At 35.9% G+C, this 26,639-nt stretch overlaps 1 protein-coding gene across 1 annotated transcript; it reads left to right on the forward strand.

Annotated features, from left to right (window-relative positions):
* The first annotated feature begins 1,965 nt into the window (after positions 1 to 1,965).
* Positions 1,966 to 26,349, forward strand: LOC144964730 (uncharacterized). The gene is made up of 10 exons (XM_078899283.1): positions 1,966 to 3,048; positions 9,862 to 10,419; positions 11,890 to 12,042; positions 13,065 to 13,198; positions 14,009 to 14,179; positions 15,184 to 15,379; positions 16,726 to 16,887; positions 18,880 to 19,074; positions 20,885 to 21,016; positions 24,550 to 26,349. Exons 1-10 carry the CDS (start codon positions 2,318 to 2,320, stop codon positions 25,355 to 25,357), a joined length of 3,240 nt encoding a protein of 1,079 aa, XP_078755409.1. The 5' UTR covers positions 1,966 to 2,317; the 3' UTR covers positions 25,358 to 26,349.
* Positions 26,350 to 26,639: the final 290 nt, after the last annotated feature.

Below are 26,639 nucleotides of genomic sequence, written 5' to 3' on the forward strand. Positions count from 1 at the left end.
TTAATTTTCCTAAAAACCCATATTATTTCATGAAAGAGAAAGGTATTTGTTTGTTTTTAAGGGTTTCATGGGGCTTGTGACAAATGTAAGGTCATATCAGCGCCAGTAAATAAAAAAAGAAGAAAATGGGATAGTAAAAAAGAAACTACTTTTGATTAATTATCTTTCACGTTCTTTTGTTCTACACGAGGTATCAAATTAATTTTTTTTTTAATCGTCTGTTTTGTGTGCGTGTGCGTGCGTGTGTGTGTGTGTGTGTGTGTGTGTGTGTGTGTGTGTGTGTTTTGTTTGTTTGTTTTTTCCCTTTAAAAAAATTATTGTTAGTTTGTTTTGTTTTGTTGTAGTTATTTTCGCCCTTTTAAAAATTATTATTATTGGTTTTTTTCTTTGCAAAATCTCGAAAATTTGCAAAAATGTGCAAAAAAATTGCAGATTTTGCAAAAAATTGCACTTTGCGGCCGCAATTGCAAATCAGTGATATTTTGCGGCCGCAACGAGGCTGCAAGCGATGCAAAAAACTGCCATGCCAGATAATTCCTCGGATGGTACACAAATAATTACGCGCATATAATAATTAGCTTGAACACGTAATTACGTGCATATAGTCATTTTCGCATCACTGCATACACGTAATTACGTGCGTATAGACACACTTCCGATTTCCCATGGAATTTGCTCAGTATGAGGAGACTTACAACCCATAATGCAACTCTGTCACGTCACAAGTAGAAAAGAAGACGACCAGGAAATAGATTGCCAGCGTGGCATTTTAATTCCAAAATTCCACAAAATTTGATGTCCCAAAAATACCTTTAAAAAAATAATAAAATAAAGCATTAATAAATAAATATCAAAATGAGCAGCGTTAAAAAGTAAAAGCGAATGATGCCTTTATACCTCTTTTAAGATGGAAAAGGAATAGAGCAAGAAAAAATGGCTCATATATGTTGAGGCATGTCAAATACAACGTTTGGGCCTTTAGCCTTTGTCATATTATTATCATGTTACAAAGTCAAGCAATTTTGAGCATGGTCAGAGGCTGGATTGAAAACAAACGTCGCAGTTAATGGGCCCAAATGAATTGTGTTCTTGAGTAAGGCACTCAACTCATATTACCAAACTAATTCATTTGTGAACAAGTAGCTAGCGATTGGCAGTGACTATATCATCATCATCATTATAGGCATCATCATCATTCGTCTTTAGTGTTTCATCCATCGTGTTTTGTTGATAAAAGGGACACCCGAAACGTCTACATTATCTGTCTTCTTTGATTAAATTCAAGCTTTCATTTCATTTCTTATTGTAATTTATTTCTTCGGGCTTCAAGCAACATTTTCATCTAAGATTTTTGGAAATGTTAAACGGCTTGAGAAGTTGAAGTTTAATCAAGCCAAGATATCTAACAAGGTAGTAGGATAAGAAACTTTTAAAAATGTGTTTCTGCTGGCACTAACCTACTTAGTTGAATTGAAAATGGCATATACAATTTATACGTATTTCTTTTCACATTTGGCATTCTTCTAATGCTATTGTTTAGCTTAGAAATCTGGCAACATGAGCCGTGTCGCGTTATCCAGGGTTGCCAGTTTGGCATTTTAAATGCCAGATTCCAAAAATCTGGCATTTTTGAAAACCGTTTGGCATTAGAAAAATCATTTGGCATTTGGCATTTTCATTTGGCATTTTCTTTTCTTGTATATTATACTTCAAATGACACCTTTTCTCAACCGTGGTGTAGTGGTTTAGCACTCCACTTAGTAGTCAGTAGGTAAAAAATTACCCCAACAGGAAATTTAGTATAATTCAAAAAAAAAAAAAAAAAGAAAAGAAAAGAAAACACGCAAGCCACCAGGATATGATAGTAAATTGTCTATCAAAAGTGAGTAGTTTTCTTAGTGGGGATGGGAGTCAACAGACTTTGGCATTTTTTGGAGTGTTTTGGCATTTTTTGAGTCTTCCACTGGCATTTTGTTGAAAAATAATCTGGCAACCCTGGCGTTATCGAAACGATTGCTAGGGTTTCTTGATAGGCATTGACAATCTATCTTATACTAAATTTATTTACAGCATCTATGTAAAATTTGGCACACATTTTAATATTAAGATTTTTATGATGCATTTAAAGTGAACATTTATCTTTCAAAGACTCATAAACATTGAATTTTTTTTTGTCAGCTCGGGTTGTCGGCCATAAGAATCGAATATGAGTTAGGGGGGAGGGACTGCAAATCATCAAAGTAACTCAGTCATAGGCCTATTGCATTATGGTTTGAAGTACAAATAGTATAACAATTAAAATAAAGGGGAATTTGAAATGTCTTCTAAAAGAAGAAAAGTATATGATGATGAATTCGACGCCAGGTCTTACAGCCACCTCGCTCCACAAAGTTCTCACTCTCAGTCAAGTCATAATGGCAACTCAAAGAAACGGTCGAAAAAGAAGAAAAGTCATAAAAGGAGATCGAAAGATAGGGATGAACATCCATCATTGCAAAAATCACTCGTTGACTACGACGATATAAGCTCAGACTCTGACATAGCTGCTAATTCACCACCTACTCAGCGAACTGCAACATCAAGTCAACATTCGTCAAATCGTCATCATGGTCACAGCAGCAGCCATTCCTCGCACAGAGGATCAGCACAATCTTCTCACACCCACGGCTCTGGAAAACGACCACTTTCGCCTGCAACCGCTATCAGACTTTACAGAAGTGATCGGAGTAGAAGTCGATCCCCTCGCGATCACGACAGTTATGATTACCACAACAGAAGCCAAAACAAATCGAGTAGGAAAAAACAGAAACGTTCCCGACGTGAAGCTCCAACAGAGTTGGATCAACACCAACGTGATAAGTATGGCTCCGGTTCCAGGCACCAACAACCAGAAAAAGATTATCCCCGTGCTTATGCCGATCTACCGAGAGCATACAGCACAGGTCTTGTAAAAGAGGATACCAGGAGGCACAGGAGTCCTCCCAGTCCATACCACCATTACAAGCACGAGAAGAGAGCAAGAAAAAATTCACGGAGTCCAGCTGACCGGTGAGTAGATCCTACTTAAAAGTTCAATTTCTATTAGCTTTGTTCAATTTATGTCAAATAATTATAATAGATTTTACTTAGAAATTGAATGGTCATATTGACATATTGCAAAAGGGAAAGTAATATCCAGTTTCTTTTCGTCACGTCGTAGTCGTAGTATGACACGCCCATTTTAATATTTTTTTCTTAGTTTTACTGATGATGATGCCACTGATTGACTGGTTTTATACCAATACAGTTACCAGTACCTAACTCTGGCAAAGGTTATTCTATTTTTTGACCATGGTCAATGGGTCAACATCATTATAGTTATAGACCATGTTCTCCACATTTGTGGATTCTTTACTTTTGAACATGGTCTAGGCTTAGGTTAGTGTAGGGCAGGGATTTTCCCTTCTTTCTACCCTATATTTGTAAATAGCATTTCATTGCCATGGGCCCTGAGACTATGTCCTGGTGGTTGCAAGTCCCACTGTTACTGTTAGCACTTTTAATCTGATGACCACCTAATAATTCCATGTCTCTCTATCTATACTATAAACGTGGCAGCAGCTTCTAATGGTACTCACACTATGTTGACGATCTATTCAGGATGCAAACTCTTGACCGCACTCTGTACTGTCGCAAACCCGCCTGGAAGCTTTGTCACAACGCACTGTTCAACTAGATGCTCAGCAGTTTCGGGCTCTTGACCACAACAAGTACATGTTTGGACAGGTGGCAAGTCCCCACTGATATAGTGAGCGTGCTGTTAAGCAGGTTCTCGACAGAAGCTGATTGGCTGCCACCCAGTGTCTCTACTTGCTGGTGGAAAAGCCTGGCAACTTCTCCCCCATTTTCGAGGAGTCTATGTCCCCGCCCCCTCGAGGGATTGAATTCGTCTATTTCATATATGCATCTCTGTTGGAAATTGGGGAAGCTACATCAAGGGTTGCTTGCCGGGACTTATTACGGCTCGAAACAGGGGCACCGTCCATTATGCTCTTGGCAAGGGTATCCCTGTTCCCTCTTTCTTTTATCTTATTAAGCCAGTTGCTTATAATCGTCTCCCGCCAGACATTAGGGGGGGGGGGGGGGGGCTGGGTTGCTGCCATTATCGGGCTCCATTCTCTAGGCGTTGTTGCCAGTGTTCCTGACACTATCTGCAGGGACTTGCTAAGTTTTACATCTACCTTCTCAACGGCAAAGTATGGTTGGCACTCTGCTTGGACTGCTGAATTGCCTTCCAGCTTCATATCCTACAAGGGGCTTGGTATTGAATGGTCAGCCAGACATTACTTGTATAGAGTACTAGATTGGTGTCGCCTTGTGTCTCTTTCCTGTTTATGGATCGAAGAAGCTCTCATTCCCATCCCATACTGCAGATTAATCATGCCTGCAATATATGTCTTCCTTACACCCCAACCTTCTCTCAGGAACAAATAGAAGGGTCAGTGAATTTGCCCCTTCTTCCTCCCCTATTTATGTGAGAGGGATGTGTACCCCCTGTCTCCCTGTTTAACCTGTAAAGTGTGGCCAGATATAAGATTGTTGTCTGTCTTTCAAATCATAACTTTTCCCATCAGCCCTCAGCTCATATTCAGCTAATTTTCACCAGGAGAGCTGTTGCAGTTATAGGTACATCAATTCTTCAAGTGATCTGATTTCTTTTTACAATTGGAACCTACCGTGAAAGAGTTACCAGCTATTCATGAGGAGGGGCAAGCCTTCATTTTTTCATTGGCAATCCTGACTCTGACTCTGACCCCCTGTTTGTGGCCTTATATGAAGTTCATTTTCTTACACTTGCAGCCCACAAGGAGGCATTCATTCTCCTCTCCTTTAACTCAGCACAGGAGTCTATGTCCTCATGATGACTGTCAATTTGGCTTTACCGTTCACTTCAGTTCGCTTCTCAATTTTCAGGCAACATCCATTTGCTGGGGCGGCAGTTTTAACATTGTTTTCAAAGAACAGTTGTGTCTTTGGGAGATGCAAGCCTTTGAATTTGACATGGTTTACAAGAGTTGCTGCATACTGGTTAAATGTATGGCAATAGCTATGTCTTGAGGTGGTCGTCCTCATATTTGTTTATCATGACCTCTGCTTAGTAGACTCAAGGTTTGTCCTGTCAGAGTTTTCATGGGAAAGGGACATGCGCCCTTTCTGAGGGAGAGAGTCTGTTGCTGATAAACATCATCATCAAAACCATTACTACCACCAGTATTTATATATATTTTATACAGTAATAAAGTGGTCTCAGTTTATATGCAAGGTCCTCAGCAATCCATGCTTATAGCCGTATTTTGCTTATTAGCAGGGTCAGTTTTCCTTTGTTAGTCTATGTTCAATGCTCATATTACAGTAAAATAGCTTTTTCATCTTTTTTTTTCCTCATAATTGCCATCACTATCATCATCATCATCACCACCACCACTGCCACTAAGCCATCACCACTGCATTGTCATCATTTCTGTACTAGCTCATATCAACCATATTTTACCATCATCACCACATACTATTGTATTAAATTCGTCTAAAATTTATTTTTTCCCCCTAATTTCCTATTTTTTTCTATTCCACTTTTGCCATATGGGATTGGCAAGCCTTACTAATTGACCCTTTGTAGTGATTTTGTTTTTGTTGTGCGTCTTGTACCACACTGTTTTTTGTTTTTTTTTTTCTTTTGGTTATAGATGCCTGCTTGTTTTTAAAAGTTGATTAAATTGTGAATTTGGATCACAAGAGAGACCAAAAAGGTCATACTTGAAAAAGTATTTTTAAAGCTTTAATCAACTTTTAACACAAGCAGACATCTATAACGGAAAAAGAAAAACCATTTGTGGTACAAGACGCACAACTACCACCATATATCATCACCGCCGCCACCACACCATCATCATTACCATCATCTGTCATTACTTTAATACTTTGTATGAGGACCCCCATTACCACCATAGTCGTCATCATTATCATCATTGCTGTGTACCCCAAACCATCACTTTCATAAGAATCACACCTTTACCACCACCATCTATTCTGCAAACATCCACAATTTTCTTTTACCTTCTCCATCACTAGCACATCATTACGGCTAACACTACTGCCAGTAGCATCATCACTATCCCCACCATCAGCATCAACACCACCACTGCCACAATCACCATTACTATTTGTATGATTGCATGGTGACTTTCAAAGTTTTGTTGTGTTTGATATAGAAGGACGTAGGGTGCCTAGTAATACTACTAGTTAAAGGGGAAGATTCATTCTTGTGTGATATTTTTTTTTTTTTTTTTTTTTTTTTTTATCAGAGGAAAAAGCAGTGGTCATATGTTAAGATCATAAAAAGTCTGAAACTAGCAATGTACCAGAGGCTAGCACATGCAGTGTGTAGCTTGATATTTACCCTTTATTCAATTCACCCAAAACACATATTGGCGCAGTCCATAATCATCATTGCCATCGTCATCATCCTCAACGATCATCACTGCCAAAGCAACATCACACAACTCGATAACTACCATAAAATGACCTCAACATTTCCATATAACTTAAACTACCACCAATATAGCAATACTAATACTGAACAATATCACAGCATCATTCCTACCACAAAAGCTTTTTTGTCACCACCAGAATTACATCATCATCAGAACTAGAACCACCACCATACCTTTATTATCATAACCATATAATTATAAGCACAACACCACCATCATTACCACTACCACACCACTGCTGCATTATTACTATATCACAACCACAATATTATCAATTGTACCATCAACACAGCTTCATCATCATGGCCCTACCACTGCTTCATGATTCCATCAAAATACGTTATTCTTTAATTTTAATCTCACTAGTGCCACATAATTATCACCTCTTGCATTACCGAATTAAAAACATCAACACCACTAATGTTTCCATCAATCACTATAGGGTCAGACAATTTCAAGTACTGCAACTACTTTAAAAAAAAAAAAATTGGATGTTTTTTAAAGCAATATGTCCTTACTGCGGTAAAAGAAAAGATATCTAAATGAAAAAAAAAAGTATTTGAAAACCCATCTCTACTGAAATAGTATCTATTAGCAATATTGACTTTTCAGGAAAAAGTCACCAAATCCAAAAAGAGATGAAATGTATTCTCCAAATTCACTCTCTCAACGTCAAAGTCAGAAAAAATCAGAGAAATGGGAGCTTCTAAAAAAGTTAGACATCTTGCTCGGAAACGAAGGGGATATCAAATAGAAAATACTTTTTTTAGACCTGACAAAAGGAAAGAGAAAACGAAACTTGTTGTATAACTGCTTTTGGCAATATATATAATCCAACAAAAATATGAAACAAATTCTCTCCTTAATGTGCAGTGAATATGAACTATCAAATCAAATACTGGAAGCTAGAACAGCAGTTTATTATTACTATTATTACCCAATCCACAAATTCTTCACCAAACTCATGAATTGTCCTGAGATCTTCAGTCAGCCAAGCCATGATGCAATCCTTCACCAGATGGTCTTCCTCTTCTGGATCATTGTCAAACTCAAACTGAGTGAAAGTTGGCACCACTGCCAGATCCCATGTATCCTGATGACTGAAAATCAAGACAGACGCAAAACCAACCCTCCCAATCACCCTTGAAATGGTATGAAGTGATCTCATGTCAATACATTACTTCAAGATCAAAATTGAAATGGAATTTGAGAGAAATAGGACAATGTCAATATAAAAGTCGTCTGCTCTTATTGCGTAAATTAATAAAAAAAATCAAAAAAGAAATCAAAGGTGCAAAGTTTGACAGCTAAACAGCTGTCCTGGATGTCCTGGATCAGTATTAAAAAGAATGGTTGACATATATATAAGTGGCCCATGTGTGTGTCCGTATTAGTGCTGTTGTCAATTGTGCTTTGCTTCTTGGTCTCAAAGTGTACATAAATCGGACTTCTTTTTTTTTTGTTTTTTGTTCACTGGCTCATGGAATTTAAGCTGGAAAGTATTACCTGTTACCTGACAGGGACTAGTAATAGTAGTAGCATATGGCTACACCTCCAAATTAATATCGTCAACCCAGCTTCGAGTCTTCCTCCGCCCTAAGTACTGTTTCATGGCCACCTTCAAGTTTAGTTACTGGACAGTGGAGAAGGATGTGATCGCTGGTCTCTGGAGTTGCCTGACATTTCCGGCAGGCATCACTGTTTCCAAGTTTCCATCTGCACACATTTGATGCAATTCTGCCATGTCCTGTTAGTAGGCTATTTGAGGAAACCCAGTATTTCCTGCGAAGGATCATCACATTGCCGTTTTACAGGAGCAAGCTTGTGTGCTGCCATGACCCTGAAGGTGATACTAGCCTAGACCCAATCCTGCTGGAACAGCTGAAGATGAGTAGCCAGACCAAGAAAGATCCAAACCGGCGTCCAGACAAGGTTCTTCCTTCTCCTGGACCCACACCTCCAACTCAATATGGACGTACTTCCTGCCAAATGACATTTAAAGTTAATCTCTATCTGCAACCTCCAATCCTCCTTGATAATGACAATTGTTTATACTACGAGCCCAGACCATTGAATCAGCCAATGCTTTTATTTATGCAACACATCATTTTGTCATTATATATTATTGATGAACCTGTGATTAACTATTGGTCTGGGTTGGGTCTTTGACCTCCTATGTTGGACAGGAGGTCACGCTGTGTCTTCTATCCCCTGTATCTGTTTTCCGAGCTGCTTTCTGTTTTTGTCTTGGAATGGGATTATTTGCTTTTGTCCTATCCCTGGTCTGAGTCCTTGACTGGGAGGGAAATGTTTAGATAGTAATATTTTTGGGAGATGATATTTTTTTCCTTGTAAATCATCTCTGTTATGTACTGTTACATTTTGGGGTTTTAAATATGTTATAATGATTTGTAAACATTAGAGTATATTCCTCCAAGTTGGGACCTGTGCTTGTGTTTGGATGAGACTTTTAGGTGATTTCAAGCACTGATAGTATGCTCTTGGAATCTACATCTGTTCCCTATTTGAACCATTCCCCTTTGTCTTACTTTTTCTTGTGTGCTTTCAATTGTAAATCTACAGTTTTGACTACCCCATTTTCTTCCTTTTTACTGGCGCTGAAATGATCCAAATGTATTGTAAGCACCGTAAAACCCTTTAAGACATACAAAAACCCCCCCGAAACTATTGGTCTTAGTCTTAGGTTAGGAATGCTATTGCTTTGAAGTTTGAATCATGATTGAGACACTTTTAATTTAAATAAAAAATAATTACAAAGAAGGTTGAATGAATCTGCCACATAGTTACAGTAAAGACGGATCTTTTATTAAAGAGGAGATTCTACTTTTTTTACAACCTAAGGGGCGGAAATTAAATGGAATTAAACTTTGTTTTGACATTTTCACTATTTTTCATGTTTTCTTTTGGATATCAACAGTCATACTCAGTTGGTTTACTTGAAAAGAAGGGAAACTTAAGACAACATGGTAGAATATATATTCTAACTTGAAATTGTCCCACATGCACACCCATATTAGATAAGTATTTTTGTTTGATCACATCAATGAAGTAACACTTTTTTGTTGGTAAGGCTGGGTGGGAAGGGGGGGGGGGGGGGGGTGTGTAGGGAAGAAGGGGGTGTTCAATTATTCTCATGGGGATGAACTAAGGAAATTATATTTTGAAAGTATACAGCATGATGACGCATGAGATATTATAATAGCAATTAGTAATTATATCCTCCCTCATATGATGCCTTTTTCATCACCCAGTCAAAGCTGGTTAATGAGAGAGAAAAAAAGCTTATTAATATTTTACTCTTTATCCACAGAAAACATAAACATGTTCGGAATGTTGAAAGTCCCAGTCGATATCAGAAAAAATCAAATCGATCACCTTCTCCAGGAAGGACTCAAACAAACTTTGGTTCATCAACTTCAAAAGGAAGGTTAAGCAATACACAAACACTTCAGTATGCCACAAGCTTGGCTGCAGAATTGAGAAAGCATAAAGAAGCTAGAAAGAAAAAGAACCAAAGAGCAGGCAATGATGTCATGTCGGTTGATAGTAAAACAACTTCACCAGATTTGGAAGTTATCAGTCGATCTCCCACACCCGCCTCCTATACTCCCAAGAAGGAAATGTTACCTCAAAACATTCCAAAGTCTCCTTCCCCAATCCGAGCGCAGCCACAATTCAAACAGAGTGTATCGAATCTATCATCTGAGAGAACACCAGAGAAATCTTCTTTGCGAGAGGTGTCAAGAGTTTATGACCAGCATGCTCAAGTGGAACAAAAGCCCCGTGGTAGCATGTCCACGCTTCCTCAACTACCCCTACCCGAAGTTCACCCAGACGACGATGTTGATCTTGAGCAAAGTCCATATGAGTAAGATTGTCTTCAAAATGTGTTATTCTGCTAATTTTGTTTGTTCTATCAATGGTGTTTCACCACTTTTTTGATCTTACATAGAATGTGTTTTAGGGATTTCTTACCTTACCTAACTGGGGTTCCTTCTCATTGAGGTTGGATTTCATGGTCTTCCACAATTCTCTGTCTAGCGACATCTCAGAAGTCCTTCATCATGCTCCCAGTCATTTCTTTTATATTTCCCAACCAGCTTTTTCGTTGTCTCACTCTCCCTCTTTTCCCATTAAATCTTTCCTTCATGTATTGACTTCTGGAGACTGTTTTGGCGTCGTATGTGGCCATAGTACGCCAAGCTTCTGTGCTTTACAGTCACCAGAAGTTCTTTCTTTCTTATATTTAGTCCATCCAATACCATTCTGTTTGATTTTTTTCTCTTTCCGTGATACATTTTCCATCCATCTGTAGCACCACATTTCAAAATCCTGTTTGCAACAGTAATATTGCATTTTCCATCGTGATCAATTTTCACTCAATTAAAAAAAATTAAGTTTAGAAACATTTCTTTTCTAAACTTATAAACAATTCTGACACATTGGGTTTCTTATTTGGTGGAAGTGGAAATCTGTTCTGATTTTTGTTAACAAAAATTTGCATTTCTAGATTTTTGACAATGTTTATTAGCATTAAGATCTTTGACCTCATTCAAGTTTAAGTCATCTCCTTTGAGCAAAGTTACTAGATTAATTAATATGTAATGTAGAATAATGAATAATTCTGCTTAATTTTCATAACATTAGCTTTTTTAAAAAACATTTTTTGCAGGGGGAGCGGGAATGAATAGAAACTTGACATACTCGAACAATACGAGTTGTGCCATTACCAATGGAATAATATGCTTATTGCTGAAAACACCAAGAAAAAAATATCTACCTCTTGTGGCAATAAAGGTGGCTTGGCAATGGCTTTAGTTTAGTACAATGAAATATCATCTGTTAAAAGTGTTAATAGTTACAGGTCTCCTATCATTGTGGGGTAAAGACAAATGGAGCAATTTATATTTTATGATAAGGTTTCTTTATACATTTTATTCTGATAATGGTAATGATACCCAACTCAAGTGATGATTATAGCCTGATCCTGTTTATGGTGAATTGATGAGATAATAAAAATAATTAGAAGAATAATATACTAATGTATGTAAGATCATGTGACTCTTAAGGAATGGAATGCTTTATTAAGTAAGGATATTTACTACTACTACTACTACTACTACTTCTACTACTGCTACTACTACTACTACTACTACTACTACTACTACTACTACTACTACTACTGCTGCTATTATTATTATTATTATTATTATTATTATTATTATTATTACACTAAATCTTTTTTATCAGTCATTAATTCATTGGAAAAAAATTAACATTTTTTTAAAAAGGTTTTAAATATAGTCTTTGGTTGTTGTACCACTTTTTATTTAAACAGAGAAGTGAAGATGGAGGAGCCAAAATTTTCCCGGCCCAAAGGAATTCGTGACCTCCCTATGCCCCCTATTATGGATGAACCAGATCAAGAGAATGAGGAACCTGAAGTTAAACTGCCTAAAAAGGAGGAAATTCCCAAATTTAAACGTCCAAAGTATGTTCTTTGACTTTTTGTCTTTTTTTTTCCTTAATGATTAAAATAACTTTTACAATGCAAACACATGATATAGTGATATAGCTTTCAGACTCATATCTATCCAGAGGTGCCACTCTGAAGCTAAATATTCCTGGTTACAGAGAACTGTCAAATTTCGATGAGGTTTTATGGTTCCAAGGAGGGCCTCCACCACTACCACAGTGCCATCATTATCACTGCTATGACCACAAATTATCATTATCATCATCATGCCAACCAGCACTAAATAATCATCACCACCACCTCTATTACAACCTCATCATCTCTACTGCCACCACCGCATAGTGTCGGGGGGGGGGGGGGGGGGGGGGGAATTGTCCCAAGTGCAGGAGAATATTGGAGGCCTCTGGGCAATGGATTCTTTCATTGGTCCACAGTCATTATCTCTTCATATTTCCTCTTTTACCCTTTGTCCTTTCCATGCTGTTTTGTGTCCCTCTTCTGGAATGAATACATTTATTGGTTTTGCCTTGATTCTTTTGTGAGATGGAAGGAGTCCGATATGTATATTTTTTCCTTTATATACCATCTCTCTCATTACATTTACATGTTAAACTACTACCACATCATCATAGCTGCCAACTGTCCTGATAAAATCGGGGCCGTCAAGATCAGGCAATCTGAGAAAAAATATGGATTAAGGTATATGGAAATAACCCTTGAATGCCCCAGGATGATTTTTTGACTAGCAAATTAAAACTAGGAACAGGAACAGCTCGAGATCGAGATTAAAGTGTATAATAGTCCAAACAATCTGCTATATTGGGTCGTGATGATATTGTGCATTAGGATGTCCCGATTTAGGTCTTTGAAAAGTTGGCCGCTATGCATCGTCAACATTATGTTTTCCTCTTTGTTTTCATAGTCCAAAACTTGATTGTTATTGATCTGGATTTTGCTGCATTGTAGGTTTGGTGTTTTTAGTATTGTGAAGGAAGCAACCTTGGAGACCTAAAGATGATACTAATTTACTTCCACAGAATATGTCGTCATAGAAGGTATAATGACATCAAGGGTGATTGGGGAGAAAGATGTGTCGATGTCTTCAATATCTTACAAATCATCGGGGAAGGAACATATGGACAAGTGTATAAAGCCAAAGACCTTACTTTGGGTAAGAATAGATTTGTTTGTTAATTACATTCATGAGCAAAATACATTAAAGTACATTTTAAAATGAGTGATGTGAAGCAATAATACACAGCTCAATATGTCTTTTAGATCAGTCAGTATCTGTAATTGTAAAAGTACTAATGAAAAGATGAAATTAGATGGGCTTCAGCGTTTAACAATGCAATATATCGATCAATTCTGTAGCCCTTCTATTTTTATGTTTTCATTGTGTTGAGGATTTTCTTAGTTAAGGCCCTTGTTTTTGACACAAATGAACATGATCCTGATCCATGTCAATGTTTTCATCTGACCCCACTCTCCTCAGAGCAGATTATGGGGAGTTTTCATAGATAGGTCTAGGGGATTTTAGTGTGCAATAGACCAGAGTCAAAACAATCAAAATTGCTTTTTAATGCTGTAGAAGTGAGGGTAATCACAATCGGTTGCTTTAAATCTCTTTATTTTTAAATACAATGTAAAGCGGATATATTGACATCACGATTATGTCGACATATCAAAGTCCAATGACAGCCTGTGAATCGTCATTGATCAGAACCACAATGTCACCCGGTCAAGTCTAGTCCCGGGCTGTGCCAACATTTTCTCGGTTCTGACACTGCCAATGGGAATTCCCAATATCAGTATTACTTGGCTTTCAACAAATAGGCTAATGAGAAATGCTGCTCACATCACCCACTACATGCAAGACTGACTGAGTGACAGTAAATGACACAGACAAGAGATTCTTAAAATTATTTTTTTTAACCTAGATCATTTTGCCTTAAAGTATGATTATATTGCTCTTTCACAGATATTTTAGTTGCCTTAAAGAAAGTACGCTTAGAAAATGAGAAAGAAGGCTTTCCTATTACTGCTGTTCGAGAGATAAAGATATTGCGCCAACTGCAACATCCCAATATTGTTAATCTAAAGGAGATTGTCACAGATAAACAGGATGCAGTGGATTTCAAAAAGGAAAAAGGTTTGTTTCAGAAACGAATTTGCCAGAGTACTTTTAAACTTTTGTTTTTGTTTTTATTTTGTTAAAACTCAATTCCTCTTCTTGTACGACCACTGTTACCACATCATCATCTCTACAACCACCACATCATCATAACTACTACCTTTACAGCAACCACCACCAAAGACATTCCTGACACTTGTCATTCTTGATTTCCCTAATTTTCAGCTGTTTTCCCAATTTTTTTATACTATTTTACTGTTCAAGAACAGACATCATAATCATTATCACCACCATGGCCAACACTAACATCAATACCACCATCGTCATCGTCATCATCATCACATCCTCATCCATTTCCCCATATTTTATTACTGAACAGTTGGCATGTTTGTCATCATCACTTCCACCACTTCATCATCCTCACTGCTACAACCACTACCACATAAAAAACTACTACAACCACAACCACCACCACGTTATCATTACAACCAAAACTACTATTCATTTTAATTTTGACATTTTAACATTTTGTATGGCCCTTATTCAGTTTTGGAGCGGTAGTTAAATTTGAAAAATGGGAATTTCGGATGGTATTTGAATTTGAGTTTTTGTGTTTACTTATAATCATATAGTCCTGTTTCAGCCTTAAAATTCCACTGAGTGATGTCTGAAATTCCTGTGATCCAAATTTTAAATTGACATCTCTGATTAATGTTTTGACAAAAGGAGACATTTCTTCCATTTTATTAATCACCATGTAATTCACGGGGCTCCATCATTTGCCATGGTGTATCATATATATTTCATTCTATTTTAGTTAGTGTGTATTGTAATGCCCAAAAACACAACATAAGAGGCCAGAAATTAGTGATCACAATCACCCAGTTAGCTTCTGACCATTCTCAATATGCTTTGTTACAAGATGAGACTTGCTTGGCCAGAATTGCACAGACTCGCATTTATAAGGTCCATTACATCTAACACATGTGTTTTACTCATTGTTTTTTCTCCCAAACTTTCAGGTTCAGGATCCTTTTATCTTGTGTTTGAGTATATGGACCATGATCTGATGGGATTGTTGGAGTCTGGCATGGTCACCTTCCCAGAGCAAAACATCGCTTCCTTTATGAAGCAACTTCTACTAGGGCTTCAGTACTGTCACAAGAAAAACTTTTTGCATCGTGATATCAAGTGTTCTAATATATTGTTAAATAACAGGTAGTTAACTTTATTTTGACTCATTTTCATGTGTTGTCCGTTTAGTTTCAAATTGAATCATTCGAGTTAAAAGTATACTGTTTTATTAAGGTTTTCAAGTTCAGTAAGATCTCATTCACATTTGTCTCATTTGAATTTTATTACTATTGACTGAGATTTAATTAAATTTTTGAATCAGTTAATGGGAGCTATTTTTAAGCATGACCAAGTGTTGATAAAGGAAAGGTTTTACATGATTTGTTAATAGGATTTAAAATTTTTAACATACTAGCCTACCATTTTCCTTTTCCAGTATTGAGATTAAAGCTCCAGAGCAGAGAATTATGTCAAAAGCCAAATTTCTGACTCAGTTCAGCTTTTGCATAATTATTTTCTTGACCAACAGGAGAACCAATTCTTTGATAAATTAATGTAGATGTAATGAAATCAGAAGTAAATTGGGAAGAGAAATGCATATTGCTCCACTGTGACTTTCTCAAAATCATTTTTTACCGTATGATTATTTTTCTCTCTGGGTTTTTGTTGTATTTGTCAGAGCTTGCTCGATACCAATAGAATCTTTTTATATAATGTTTTTTTTCCCTGTGCGGCTTTATTTTGCTCGGAATGAGGCAAATTGGTTTTAATCAGGTCCTATTTGAACTATTTGTAGTCTGGTATTTTTGGGGAACCTTAGCCCTTTGTAGATGTGTGTGTATTGTGCATGTTCTTTGCAAAAAATTTTTTTCTCTCATGTAAAATCTGATCCCTGGATGGGTGTAGTTTGGAAACTATCTGAAAATCTATCTCTCATTAGTTATTAGTGCAGATGTTTGGGACTATGGTTGACCTCATGACTGATACATCAGTAAACAACTCCTGTTCTTTATTTTTTCTCTAAAGCTTTGTTCTGGCATAAACTTGTAGCAAACACCTAAGTTCTATTACCAACATAAATTATGATGGCTCTCATCTCTGGCGGGTGGTTGGATGGGAGCATCACCCTTGAATCATATACCTATGATGTTCGCATGGGTGTACGATCCAATAGTGATGTCGTTTCTTCTTCTCTTTACTGGCCTATCCTGCTTCTTTGGTTTGTGATTGTATTTTTGACAGGGGATATTTTTTTTTCTGTAAATCTTCTGCCTGTTTGTTCTTGGTTATTTATAATTTAGCTTATGATATCTTTGGTTATGATTTTGATTTACATTTGTACTATTTTTGTTAGATTGCTTGTTTTTTTGTTTCAGCGGTCTCTCATATAACCTCAATTGTGTTGGAAGAGACCTAAAGCAACAAACAAACAAATCTCATCTCTGATTCAGCATTCTTTTAAATGATTTGAATTTGATGACTGATTTCAGGGGTCAAATAAAGCTTGCTGATCTGGGATTGGCGAGATATTTTCATGCTGAAGACAAAGAACGACTTTACACGAACAAGGTGATCACTCTTTGGTATCGGCCCCCAGAACTTTTACTTGGAGAGGAACGATATGGGCCCGCCATTGATATTTGGAGCTTGGGGTATTAATGCTTTATGATTTTAGAAAATGGATAATACTGGGTGGCTCAGAAAAACTCATCAGTTTGGCAGTTTAGTGTGTCTATTCTATTTAAGCCATATTGCTGCAATTTTTATGTAAGTTTTTGACAAATAAATATTTTCATTATGGGAGTTAGGAAATTCTTATTATCTATTAGAAAATCAACTGAATATTGAATAAAAGGACAACAATTCATATCACTTGTAACAAGAAATGTTTTTTAATGAAATATAATGTATTATCCAAAATGCATTTTTTTTGGCACTGTCTTGAAGATTAACAATTTGATGCAGACGAGGTCTTCCCTTTTTGATACCTGGTCTCGTGCAAACTAGTGACCTCTGTTCAGATTTTATTTTCTGTTGAAAAAGCTTGTCCCCAGTTTTCATTAACTATATATAAATGGCATTTCAGAGGTGATGATCCAAGGGATTGCAATCCCAGAGAATTTGATGGCCAACATTCTTTGTCAATGAAACGTGCAGTTAATTAACAATACAGAAGCTATTGGCAAGTCCTAGACAAATGCGAAGGAGCTCAATATTGAACAATAGTGAAATCAATTTTAATATGCAGCTTTTTTCAAGCAGACATTGTCTTTCTGTAAATGACCTTTGTAAAACGAAGACGGTCACTTTTCTGTTTTCAACCAATGTAAGATCTTTGTAAGAATACATCTATGTTTTGTATACAATGAGTGTCTTGTTTTTGACAAAGAAAACAGAAGCCAATGCTCATATGGGTTCTTTTTGGTGGAAAAGTAAATCCAACTTCAAGTGAATGTAAGCAACCAAACCTTAAAAACCAGTTATGTATAAATATATTTCATTAATTTTAATAAAATTTTGATAACAAAAATGTAAATATTGGATCTATTTGTCTTGAGAATTTCAACATTTTAGGCATGATATTAAAGAGGTGGGAAACCTCCATACAGGGGACAGTTTTTCTGAGCCACCCGGTATGTATAGTACTCATTAACAATTAATTACCAACAGACTGGCCAGCATCACCAACATCTTCATTATTATAATTTCTTGCATTTCTCAGATTTGCCATAGAATTTTCCTTTTTTAGTTTCTGAAAAGTCTGTGATTTGCTATATATAATCTGTAATATGTATTTAAGTGTAATAATAATAATAATAATAATAAATGTACAGTGTACAGCATATATAGAACATGATGACGGTTACAGAATACTTCTTGATTCAAATAGCACTTTGCGGGTGGTTGGATGGGAGCGTCACCCTTGAATCATATACCTATGATGTTCGCATGGGTGTACGATCCGATAGTGATGTCGTTTCTTCTTCTCTTTACTAGCCTATCCTGCTTCTTTGGTTTGTGATTGTATTTTTGACAGGGGATATTTTTTTTCCTGTAAATCCTCTGCCTGTTTGTTCTTGGTTATTTATAATTTAGCTTATGATATCTTTAGGTTATGATTTTGATTGACATTTGTACTATTTTTGTTGGATTGCTTGTTTTTTTGTTTCAGCGGTCTCTCATATAACCTCAATTGTGTTGGAAGAGACCTAAAGCAACAAACAAAAAAAAAAAAAAAAAAAAATAGCACTTTTCTTTAAAAATTACTCGATTTTATGTCTATGTGCCTTCCCTAAGACTTATTACCAGAAGGGTGTCAGATCAGGGACTATGTTATAAGGTCAGTTGATTTGAATATTATCACTAACACACCATGCTATTTCTGTCAAAATATTTGTATTCTTATTTCAATGTGATCTGCCATACAATGATAATAAAAATAGTTCAAGGCTCAACTTACAGAGATAAAAGTATTTGATCAAAATTTCATTGTTCAAACACCATGAACATGTCAGAACCTACTCACATTGCAGCTTTAAAAGATAAACGTGCTTATCCTTGGTTAGTTTCAACAGAATTAAGGGTCCACTGAGTAGACTTAGACTACCTTCATAATTGCGCATTTTATTCCTTACTATTTTTAGTTGTATTCTTGGAGAGCTGTTCACGAAAAAGCCTATTTTTCAAGCCAAGGAAGAGTTTGCTCAACTTGAGTTGATAAGTCGTACCTGTGGATCACCTTGTCCTGCCAACTGGCCCGAAGTGATCAAGCTCCCCTTATTCCATAGTTTTAAGCCCAAGAGGCAACATAGAAGACGACTTAGGGAGGAATTTTCCTTGTGAGTATATTCATTTATATTCATGTAAATCTGTCTTCTTGTTTTTTTTGTTTTTTTTTTTTAATGTTCTATGCTTTCTTTCCCATTTCATAATCTTTTTTTTTTTGAAAAGGTGGGAAAACAGGAAGATTAACATGAACCAATGATGGCAGTAGAGAGAATTCTGCCTCACATGTAGCTTAGTTGTAGTTCCTGTTTCCTTGAAAATGTCTGCAGTAATTACGCATGATTAACCATGGCAAAGTTGTACCAAAAGATTAAACCTTATATGGATATACTGTATTACCCACATGGATAACTTCTTCCGCTCAGTTTAGATTTTATCAAATAAGCATGATTGTGCATATATATGTAAATCAGTGCTGTAGTACACTGTATCCATAAGGTATTTGTACAATCATCTCTCTGTTGAGGTCAATGACCTTTGTAAGATGTAATAATAAAGTAGCCTTGTATATCTTACTGAGTGCCTGCTATTCTACATCTCCTTACCCTGAATCTCACTTGATGTTATTGTGATATGTGATTGCGTGTCTTGACTCTTTTGCTGTCCCATCCGTAAATTATTTTTTTTAGCAATTGAGCAAGAGGTAGGGTTCGCCGGTCTACAGGGTAGGTACAATTAATTGGGATAATTAACTTATTTATTTTTGTTTATGAAAATTGTTTTAAATTTGACTACCGTTGCATAATTTTGAAATCTGTTTTGGTGAATGATCAGAAATTCATCTTAAAGCTTGATGAACAAAATAAGTATATCTGTCATACCTAGAAGAATTGGAGACAATTATAGATTTCTCCCTGTATGAAGTTCGCCATACATATGTGTAAAATAAGATGCACTTATTTCCATCTTGGAAATATATGTAAAGGTGTAAGTACTTATTGCATTGGACAAGGCATTTTATTTATTTCTATTCTTCAAATAAATCGATAATGGTTTGCTTTTCTGATTCTTTGATCTATAAACTCAGTGAGAATAGTGACCATTTCTCCAGAGTATTTTGATAATGATGCTTAGCTGTTACTAGAAACTGTCCCGAAAAACAAAATAATTTTTCTGTTGCTGGAGTTGACTAGCTATTCTTATTTGCCTTTTGACAGTTCCTACGTTTGTTTTATTTACTTCAACATTAATGAAATTTTAACTTTTCTGTTATCAAAAGATAAAGTTCATGCAATTTGTTCACGGTTGTATAAAAATAAAAGCAGCCAAAAGACAAATATGACAATCACATCATCAAACTCGACCTTAGTGTTTCAGACAAATTATTTGAATTTTGTGGTGTTTCACAGAGAAAAACAATACTCCAAGAGCCCTTTATTTTTCTTGTCCATGGCGATCTGCATATATTGAATGAGCTACCACGCAAGGTGCCTCAAGATTCTTATCATGCTTTACTCCATTTTGTCTTTTAAAAAACTTTTTTTGCATCTGTTCATTTCATTGAACCCTTAAATGACATAACAGAATTAATTCAGATAATTTAAAAAAATTGTTTTTCATTTTTTAAATTTGGCTTTAATTGTACTTGATAGTTTTCAATAGGCATGTATTGATAGTAATGTGACTCTTGTCAGAGCATGTTACTGCTGTCTTTGAAAATGGGAAGATATATCTAGTTAAAATAAAACTAAAGGGATTAACAGCTTTAATGTGGCTCTTGCCTACCAACAATTTTCTTCAAGTATTTCATAATTTATTATTATCAGTATGAATCTCTCGTAATGTCAACCACTTTATACTATGTAAGTAGGTATAAAAGTGGATTTAGTCTTGGCAGCCATACGGTTATTGTGTAAATTTCAGTCTGCCCAAGTCAGCCCTGGATTTGATGGATCACATGTTGGAGTTGGATCCCAGTCGCAGGTGCACAGCTGACCAAGGTCTCAACTGTCCATGGCTGAGAGACATTGATCCCAGTGCCATTCCTCCACCTGAGTAAGTCTGTTCTCACATTTGAAACATTTATATTATAACACTGATATGTATAAGGACATTTTCACTTAGTTCAATCATGTTTTTTATGTCCAATGTTGATAATGCTAAATTTTCATTTAGAAACAGCACCTTCCCATTTGTGAAATATTTTCAAGTGGATTTCTACCGATAACAAGAAGATACCAACATTGTAAAATGTGTATTGTGGTAAAGTATGGGATTTATCTATGAAGTCCCAAGAAAAGAAGAAAAAAAGGGGGGGAGGGCAAGGAGAGATGACGCATAATAATGAGGATGTGTTTTTATTTAGCTAGTGGTTGGAGTAAACCAAAAAAAATTTTTTAATTCAAATTTAGTGAATGTCCCACTAACTTAACGAGATGAGATATGTTAATAGGCTTGTTTCAGCTTTGAAAAAAATATCTTTTTCTTTTCTTTTTGTTCTTTAAAAAAAAATTTTTTTTTTTTTTTTTTTTGGACTATTAATAAAAATAGTGTAAAAACCAAAGATTTCCCACACTTAAGTAATTTTTAAGTAAAGATATTTCATATTTTTGAAAATGCTAATATTTTCATGAGACAACACAAGTATATGACTCTAGTCAGTGACGCTGTGCCAGACGGTTGTTTTCGTAACATTCGCCACAAGAACACTACAATTCTAAGTTATTTGGAAAAACTATGGATAAATATTCTGTTCAACACTTTCTCTGAGTTAAATATTAAAAAATATGCCAAGAAAGCCAATCTCGCATCAAATGTATTAGTTTTTTAAAATATTGAAAATTTGTGGACAAAATATCTTTTTTCCCCCTTTTTAAAAAAACATTTGAGAAACTTTTTGCAACTCTAATGTTACTAGAGCACCATTTCTTGGTTTAATTTTATTTAACTCACATATGGTATGGTGCGGCTTTGTGGTCTTGCGGTATGACGCTCACTTTCGGATCGGAAGTCCTGGATTTGAGCCTCGCTAGGCGCATAGTTGAGTCCTTGGAAAAGGCTCTTTACTCACATTCTCTCACTGTACTCAGGTGTAAAATGAGTACCTGGCCATTAACAGCGTTGTCTCTGTTGGAAACAAGTGTAACATCGCCGAACAGGCGTCATGTCTCGTTCTATATGTTGCGTGTTGCTGTTAGTAATGGACCCTTTGTAAATCACTTTGAGCATATTTAGTAAATATTGCGCTATATAAAAGCTCAAGTATGTTTCAATAGTTTATGCAAATAACTTAGTAGAATTTTGTGACAAATAGGGGAGCAGGCATTGATGTAAGATGATCTAGATAACCTCTTTTTCAGATCTTTTGTATTTTGTTGTTACGAAAAAACTTTTTGGCACAGCTTCATATTCAAATCATTGTTAATAAACAAAAGTGGAAACTTTTTCAAGCTGGCTTTGGAAAGGATGAAGAATAGTGCTGGTGGAATTTGATTTTGATGAATTAAAAAATATCTTTTGATTATATCAGATCTTGTAATTGGAAAATGTGATAGTCTTGGTTGGGCTCAAGTGCATGGGTGAAAGTTGACCGGCATATGAAAGTATTTTGGATAAAACACTAATCAGTTGCTGGCATTTTGATTATTATTTTGAATTTAAGGTGGTGGGTACTTGTTTTAGATTAGCATCTCTCAAACTTGCTTTGCCTTTCTGTCTTCCAGGCAAATTGACCCCAGTGAGCTTTCACCCATGCTCACTTGTTGCTTTTTATTTTTTTTTTTTTCAGTTATCATTACTTAAATTTTTTGGTGTGTTTTTCTTTTTGTCTTATGACACACTGGACAGACAGTCTATGCATGATGAAGACCAGTTCAAATTTTTAATTTATAGATTAAACATCATGCCTTTTTTTTTTTACATCTTTGTTATTGTTTACTCAACACTACAAATTGTTCCAATAAAATCTGTCGATAGATAAAAAATAATTGCTTTCATTACATGTCCAAAAGTTCGAGAGGTAGGGTAGTGATTCACAAGTTATTAACTTTACATACTTACCTTGTGTCAGTGGTGATAATCGGGATTTGGGGATTTACTCAGAAATTTTCCACTGATTTTGCCGTGTCAAACATTTTCCTCTCGTAAAAGCTCAGGTTAATTTTAAGTGGTGGATCCGCGAAATAATTACCATCATGTCTTGTGTCATGGTTTGACCCTTTGCTGAGTTGCATGAATTGTGGTTACACTCGCATTTTTATGGCGTCAGTCTAGACAAATTGGTGCCAGATGTTAAAATTGAGACAAGGCAATTGATGGTTGAAGAGGAAGGGGGTAGGTGGTAAATGAGTCCAGATTTCTTTTGTAAGTAGGTCAAGAGTGGTAGGACAGTTCTTGGTCCGTTTAAAAAGATAATTATTACAACTACCCCCAAATCAGAAAAATAAAGCCCCATCAATTAAATTACTCTCTCTCTCTCTCTCTCTCTCTCTCTCTCTCTCTCTCTCTCTCTCTCTCTCTGTCTCTCTCTGTCTCTCTCTGTCTCTCTCTCTCTCTCTCTCTCTCTCTCTCTCTCTCTCTCTCTCTCTCTCTCTCTCTCTCTCTCTCTCTCACACACACACTATTTTTTTCCTCTTTCTTTGTCCTTCTCCCTCTCTTTCTGTTCTCTTTCTATCTTTCCATCATCCATATATCTCTTTCAACCATTCTTCTATCAATCTTCATGTAAACTTTATAAACGTCATCTGGTTAATATGTTACAATTATAAGGGGTGGTCAACTTAGTGAAGTCTTTTTACCATTGTTTTTACAATGTCTAACAATTTTAGTTATTAGTTATACTTGGAATCTAATTTGTAAGATCGTAACCACCTGGCTACAAGTAACAAAGATAAAACAAGTAAAAACAAGTACTTTCAGGCCTTTTGATCAATAGTTAATTTTAAATCTCTTTTATAGAAGGTATTTTAAAAAAATTGTTTCAGGGTAAGGACAATTCATTAAAAATGTACATAAAATTAGTTATATCTCTATTATTAAGAACATATCTACACAAGAAGTTGTAATATAAAAAATATACGAAACTGTAATAATTTATTTTATGATTTTGTTTGAGTTTGACCAAAGGACCAATGTATTTTCCTCCTTTTTGACAAATTGCCATTATCATCACTGCTTATATACTTAGATTGGACAAAGACATCGCATTACCCGTAATTGGCGCCATCAACAAAGATTCGCATAATTGCAGCGTAGAATGCTCAATAATAGCAAAGTCCTGTTGGCGTGTTTCAGTTATCCTCCTGCTAAGTCACAATCATTATACTCAAAATATTGCTTATCCCAAATACCATAAATACTGGATAAACCAAAAAATACAATAATCAAATTAAATCTAACCAAATGAAAATAGATGAATAAATTAGAAAGAAAGAAAAAGGAAACTAAAAAAAGGATCCCTCCACCTCAATAAAATAGATAAATAAAGGACATACTGATGCAATGCTCATCATAAATATGTTCACTAATTCTTTGTTTTTTTCTCTTCCTTCCCCTCCCCCCTTCCTTATTTTTTTCTACCCTCTCTGAAGTCTCCCAAGAGATCAAGATTGTCATGAATTGTGGTGTAAAAACAGAAAGCGGGAAATGAGAGAACAGCAACAGTATAAAGAACATGATTTTTCTGCGAAACAAGGATCAAATTCTAGACAACCAAGTTCAAGACCATTCATGGATGCAATTCCAATGAATAATACAGCATCAGCCAAGAATTCATCAAGTATAGAGCCCAAAGATGAGCCTTGGAAGGTGTCAGAGCCACAGAAGGTAACGAGAAACCCCAATGCAGAAATGAAGGAAACACATGCACAGGCACAATTGTCAAAATTGATTTCCATGTGCCAAGGTCAGAAAAATATAAGCGTTGATCAGATTGCCAAGAGTTTGAATATCAATGTAGATTCTCAGACATCAATGCTACTCAATAATCTGAAAAAACAGATAGAGATGACAATGTCTAATGTAAGGGAGAATCCAAGTTTAGAAGGAGGAGGTGTATTACCGCTGTTGTCAGGTGCTCCCTCTCTACAAGGATCTCGCATTCCATCCGCTCCTCAACAATCATCGCAGTTTTCAAGAAGTGACTCAATGGGTCGTCAGGTGCAAGGTTACGGGCAAGGTTTCCCGTCAACTGAAGGAGAGCTAGATTGTTCACGAGGCTCTGACAATCATGCTGGTGTAAAACATGCTTTGGCTCAGCTAATGGCTCAAAGGGGAATGAGCGTCCAGTTAGGTGGTACTCAGTACAGTAACACAAGTCAGTATCGTGAAGGGGATGGAAACTATCATTCTCACAATCGACCTCATCAAGATTTTTCTAGTCATGGTCGAAGATGGTAGTGTATTTTTACATTATGAAAAATAATGAGTAAATAGAGAATGCTCTAAATCATGCTGAATTAAATGGATCATAATTACTGACTTTTATTTTTTTAATGTGTTCATTATATTTAGCGTACATGATAAAGTGCGGATATGCAAAGCTCTTTACCAATGAGTAACAACAGTTCACTGTGATTTGGAGCATTCTTCAATATACAATGTACAGCTCAAAAGTTTGTGAAAGAAAACAATTTTGAATATACTAGTATGGTATGTTGTGAGTGAGATGTATGATTGCGATGAAATGGGTATATAATTGACTTGATGAAGGGTTTTTAATATTAAGATTGTCTGAATATTTTCCTTTCCCCTCTGTCCTCAAAAGCACGTTTTGTGGTGCAATTGAGTTCATTGTCAGTTTTATTACTTCTGATTTGATTTTTATTATTGAAAAAAAAAAAAAAAAGATTTTTTTTTTCTTTTTTTTTGGGGGGGGGGGGTATTGTTGTGGGTTTGGACATTAAAACAATGTTTTATAGATTTTAAGTTGAAAGAACAATTTCTAAAGTATCAGGCTGTGCTGCTAAAACTTAACTGGTCCCTTTATCCTATCCTACAGTATTACTTTTTTCTTTTAAATGATTATATTAAGAACTTCGAAAGCAAAACGAGCAAAGGTAATAATCATGCATTGTGATACTTATTAGTGTGGTGATAGGTCATTATATAATCCTTGCGAAAAAAAACTGGATCTGTTCATAAACGTTTACAAGTTAAGTGTACTTTCATCACAATGTCGGTACATTTCTGTTATTGAGGATGGATTGAATGTTGTGTATGCAACTGTATAAGGCAATCATTTTTAGATAATTACTCCTCAACATTCGTTGATCATTGCTTTCTTTTCCCTCCTCCTCTTTCAAATGTTATTTTGTTAATAGACTATTAAGCCATTTGGACAATGTAACAGAGTGACATGATGAATGCATTAAAACTTATTTTATGCATTATCAGTGGCATGAGGTCTTTTTGTGCTGTGTTTTTTGTGTACAGAGCACCTATTTACTAGTCCTTGATTAAACTGAATTGTATCAGAGGATCATGGATAAGCATTACTCTACCTTGTAAATACTTTGTAACTTGAACATAAATTTTGGAAATGCTTGTCAGTGATGTTCTGATACCATACAGACTTCAGACTGAAAGCAGAGACGTGCCACTTATTACATTGTTTCATGCAGATTTTGTGGAGGAGGGGGGGGGGGGGGGGGGGGGGGGGGGAAGGGTTGGCTGTATTTTG

This window comes from Berghia stephanieae, chromosome 2 (assembly GCF_034508935.2).
Source record: "Berghia stephanieae isolate SIO BIC M18660-M18661 chromosome 2, UCSD_Bste_1.3, whole genome shotgun sequence".
In the NCBI taxonomy this organism is placed as follows: Eukaryota; Metazoa; Mollusca; class Gastropoda; order Nudibranchia; family Aeolidiidae; genus Berghia; species Berghia stephanieae.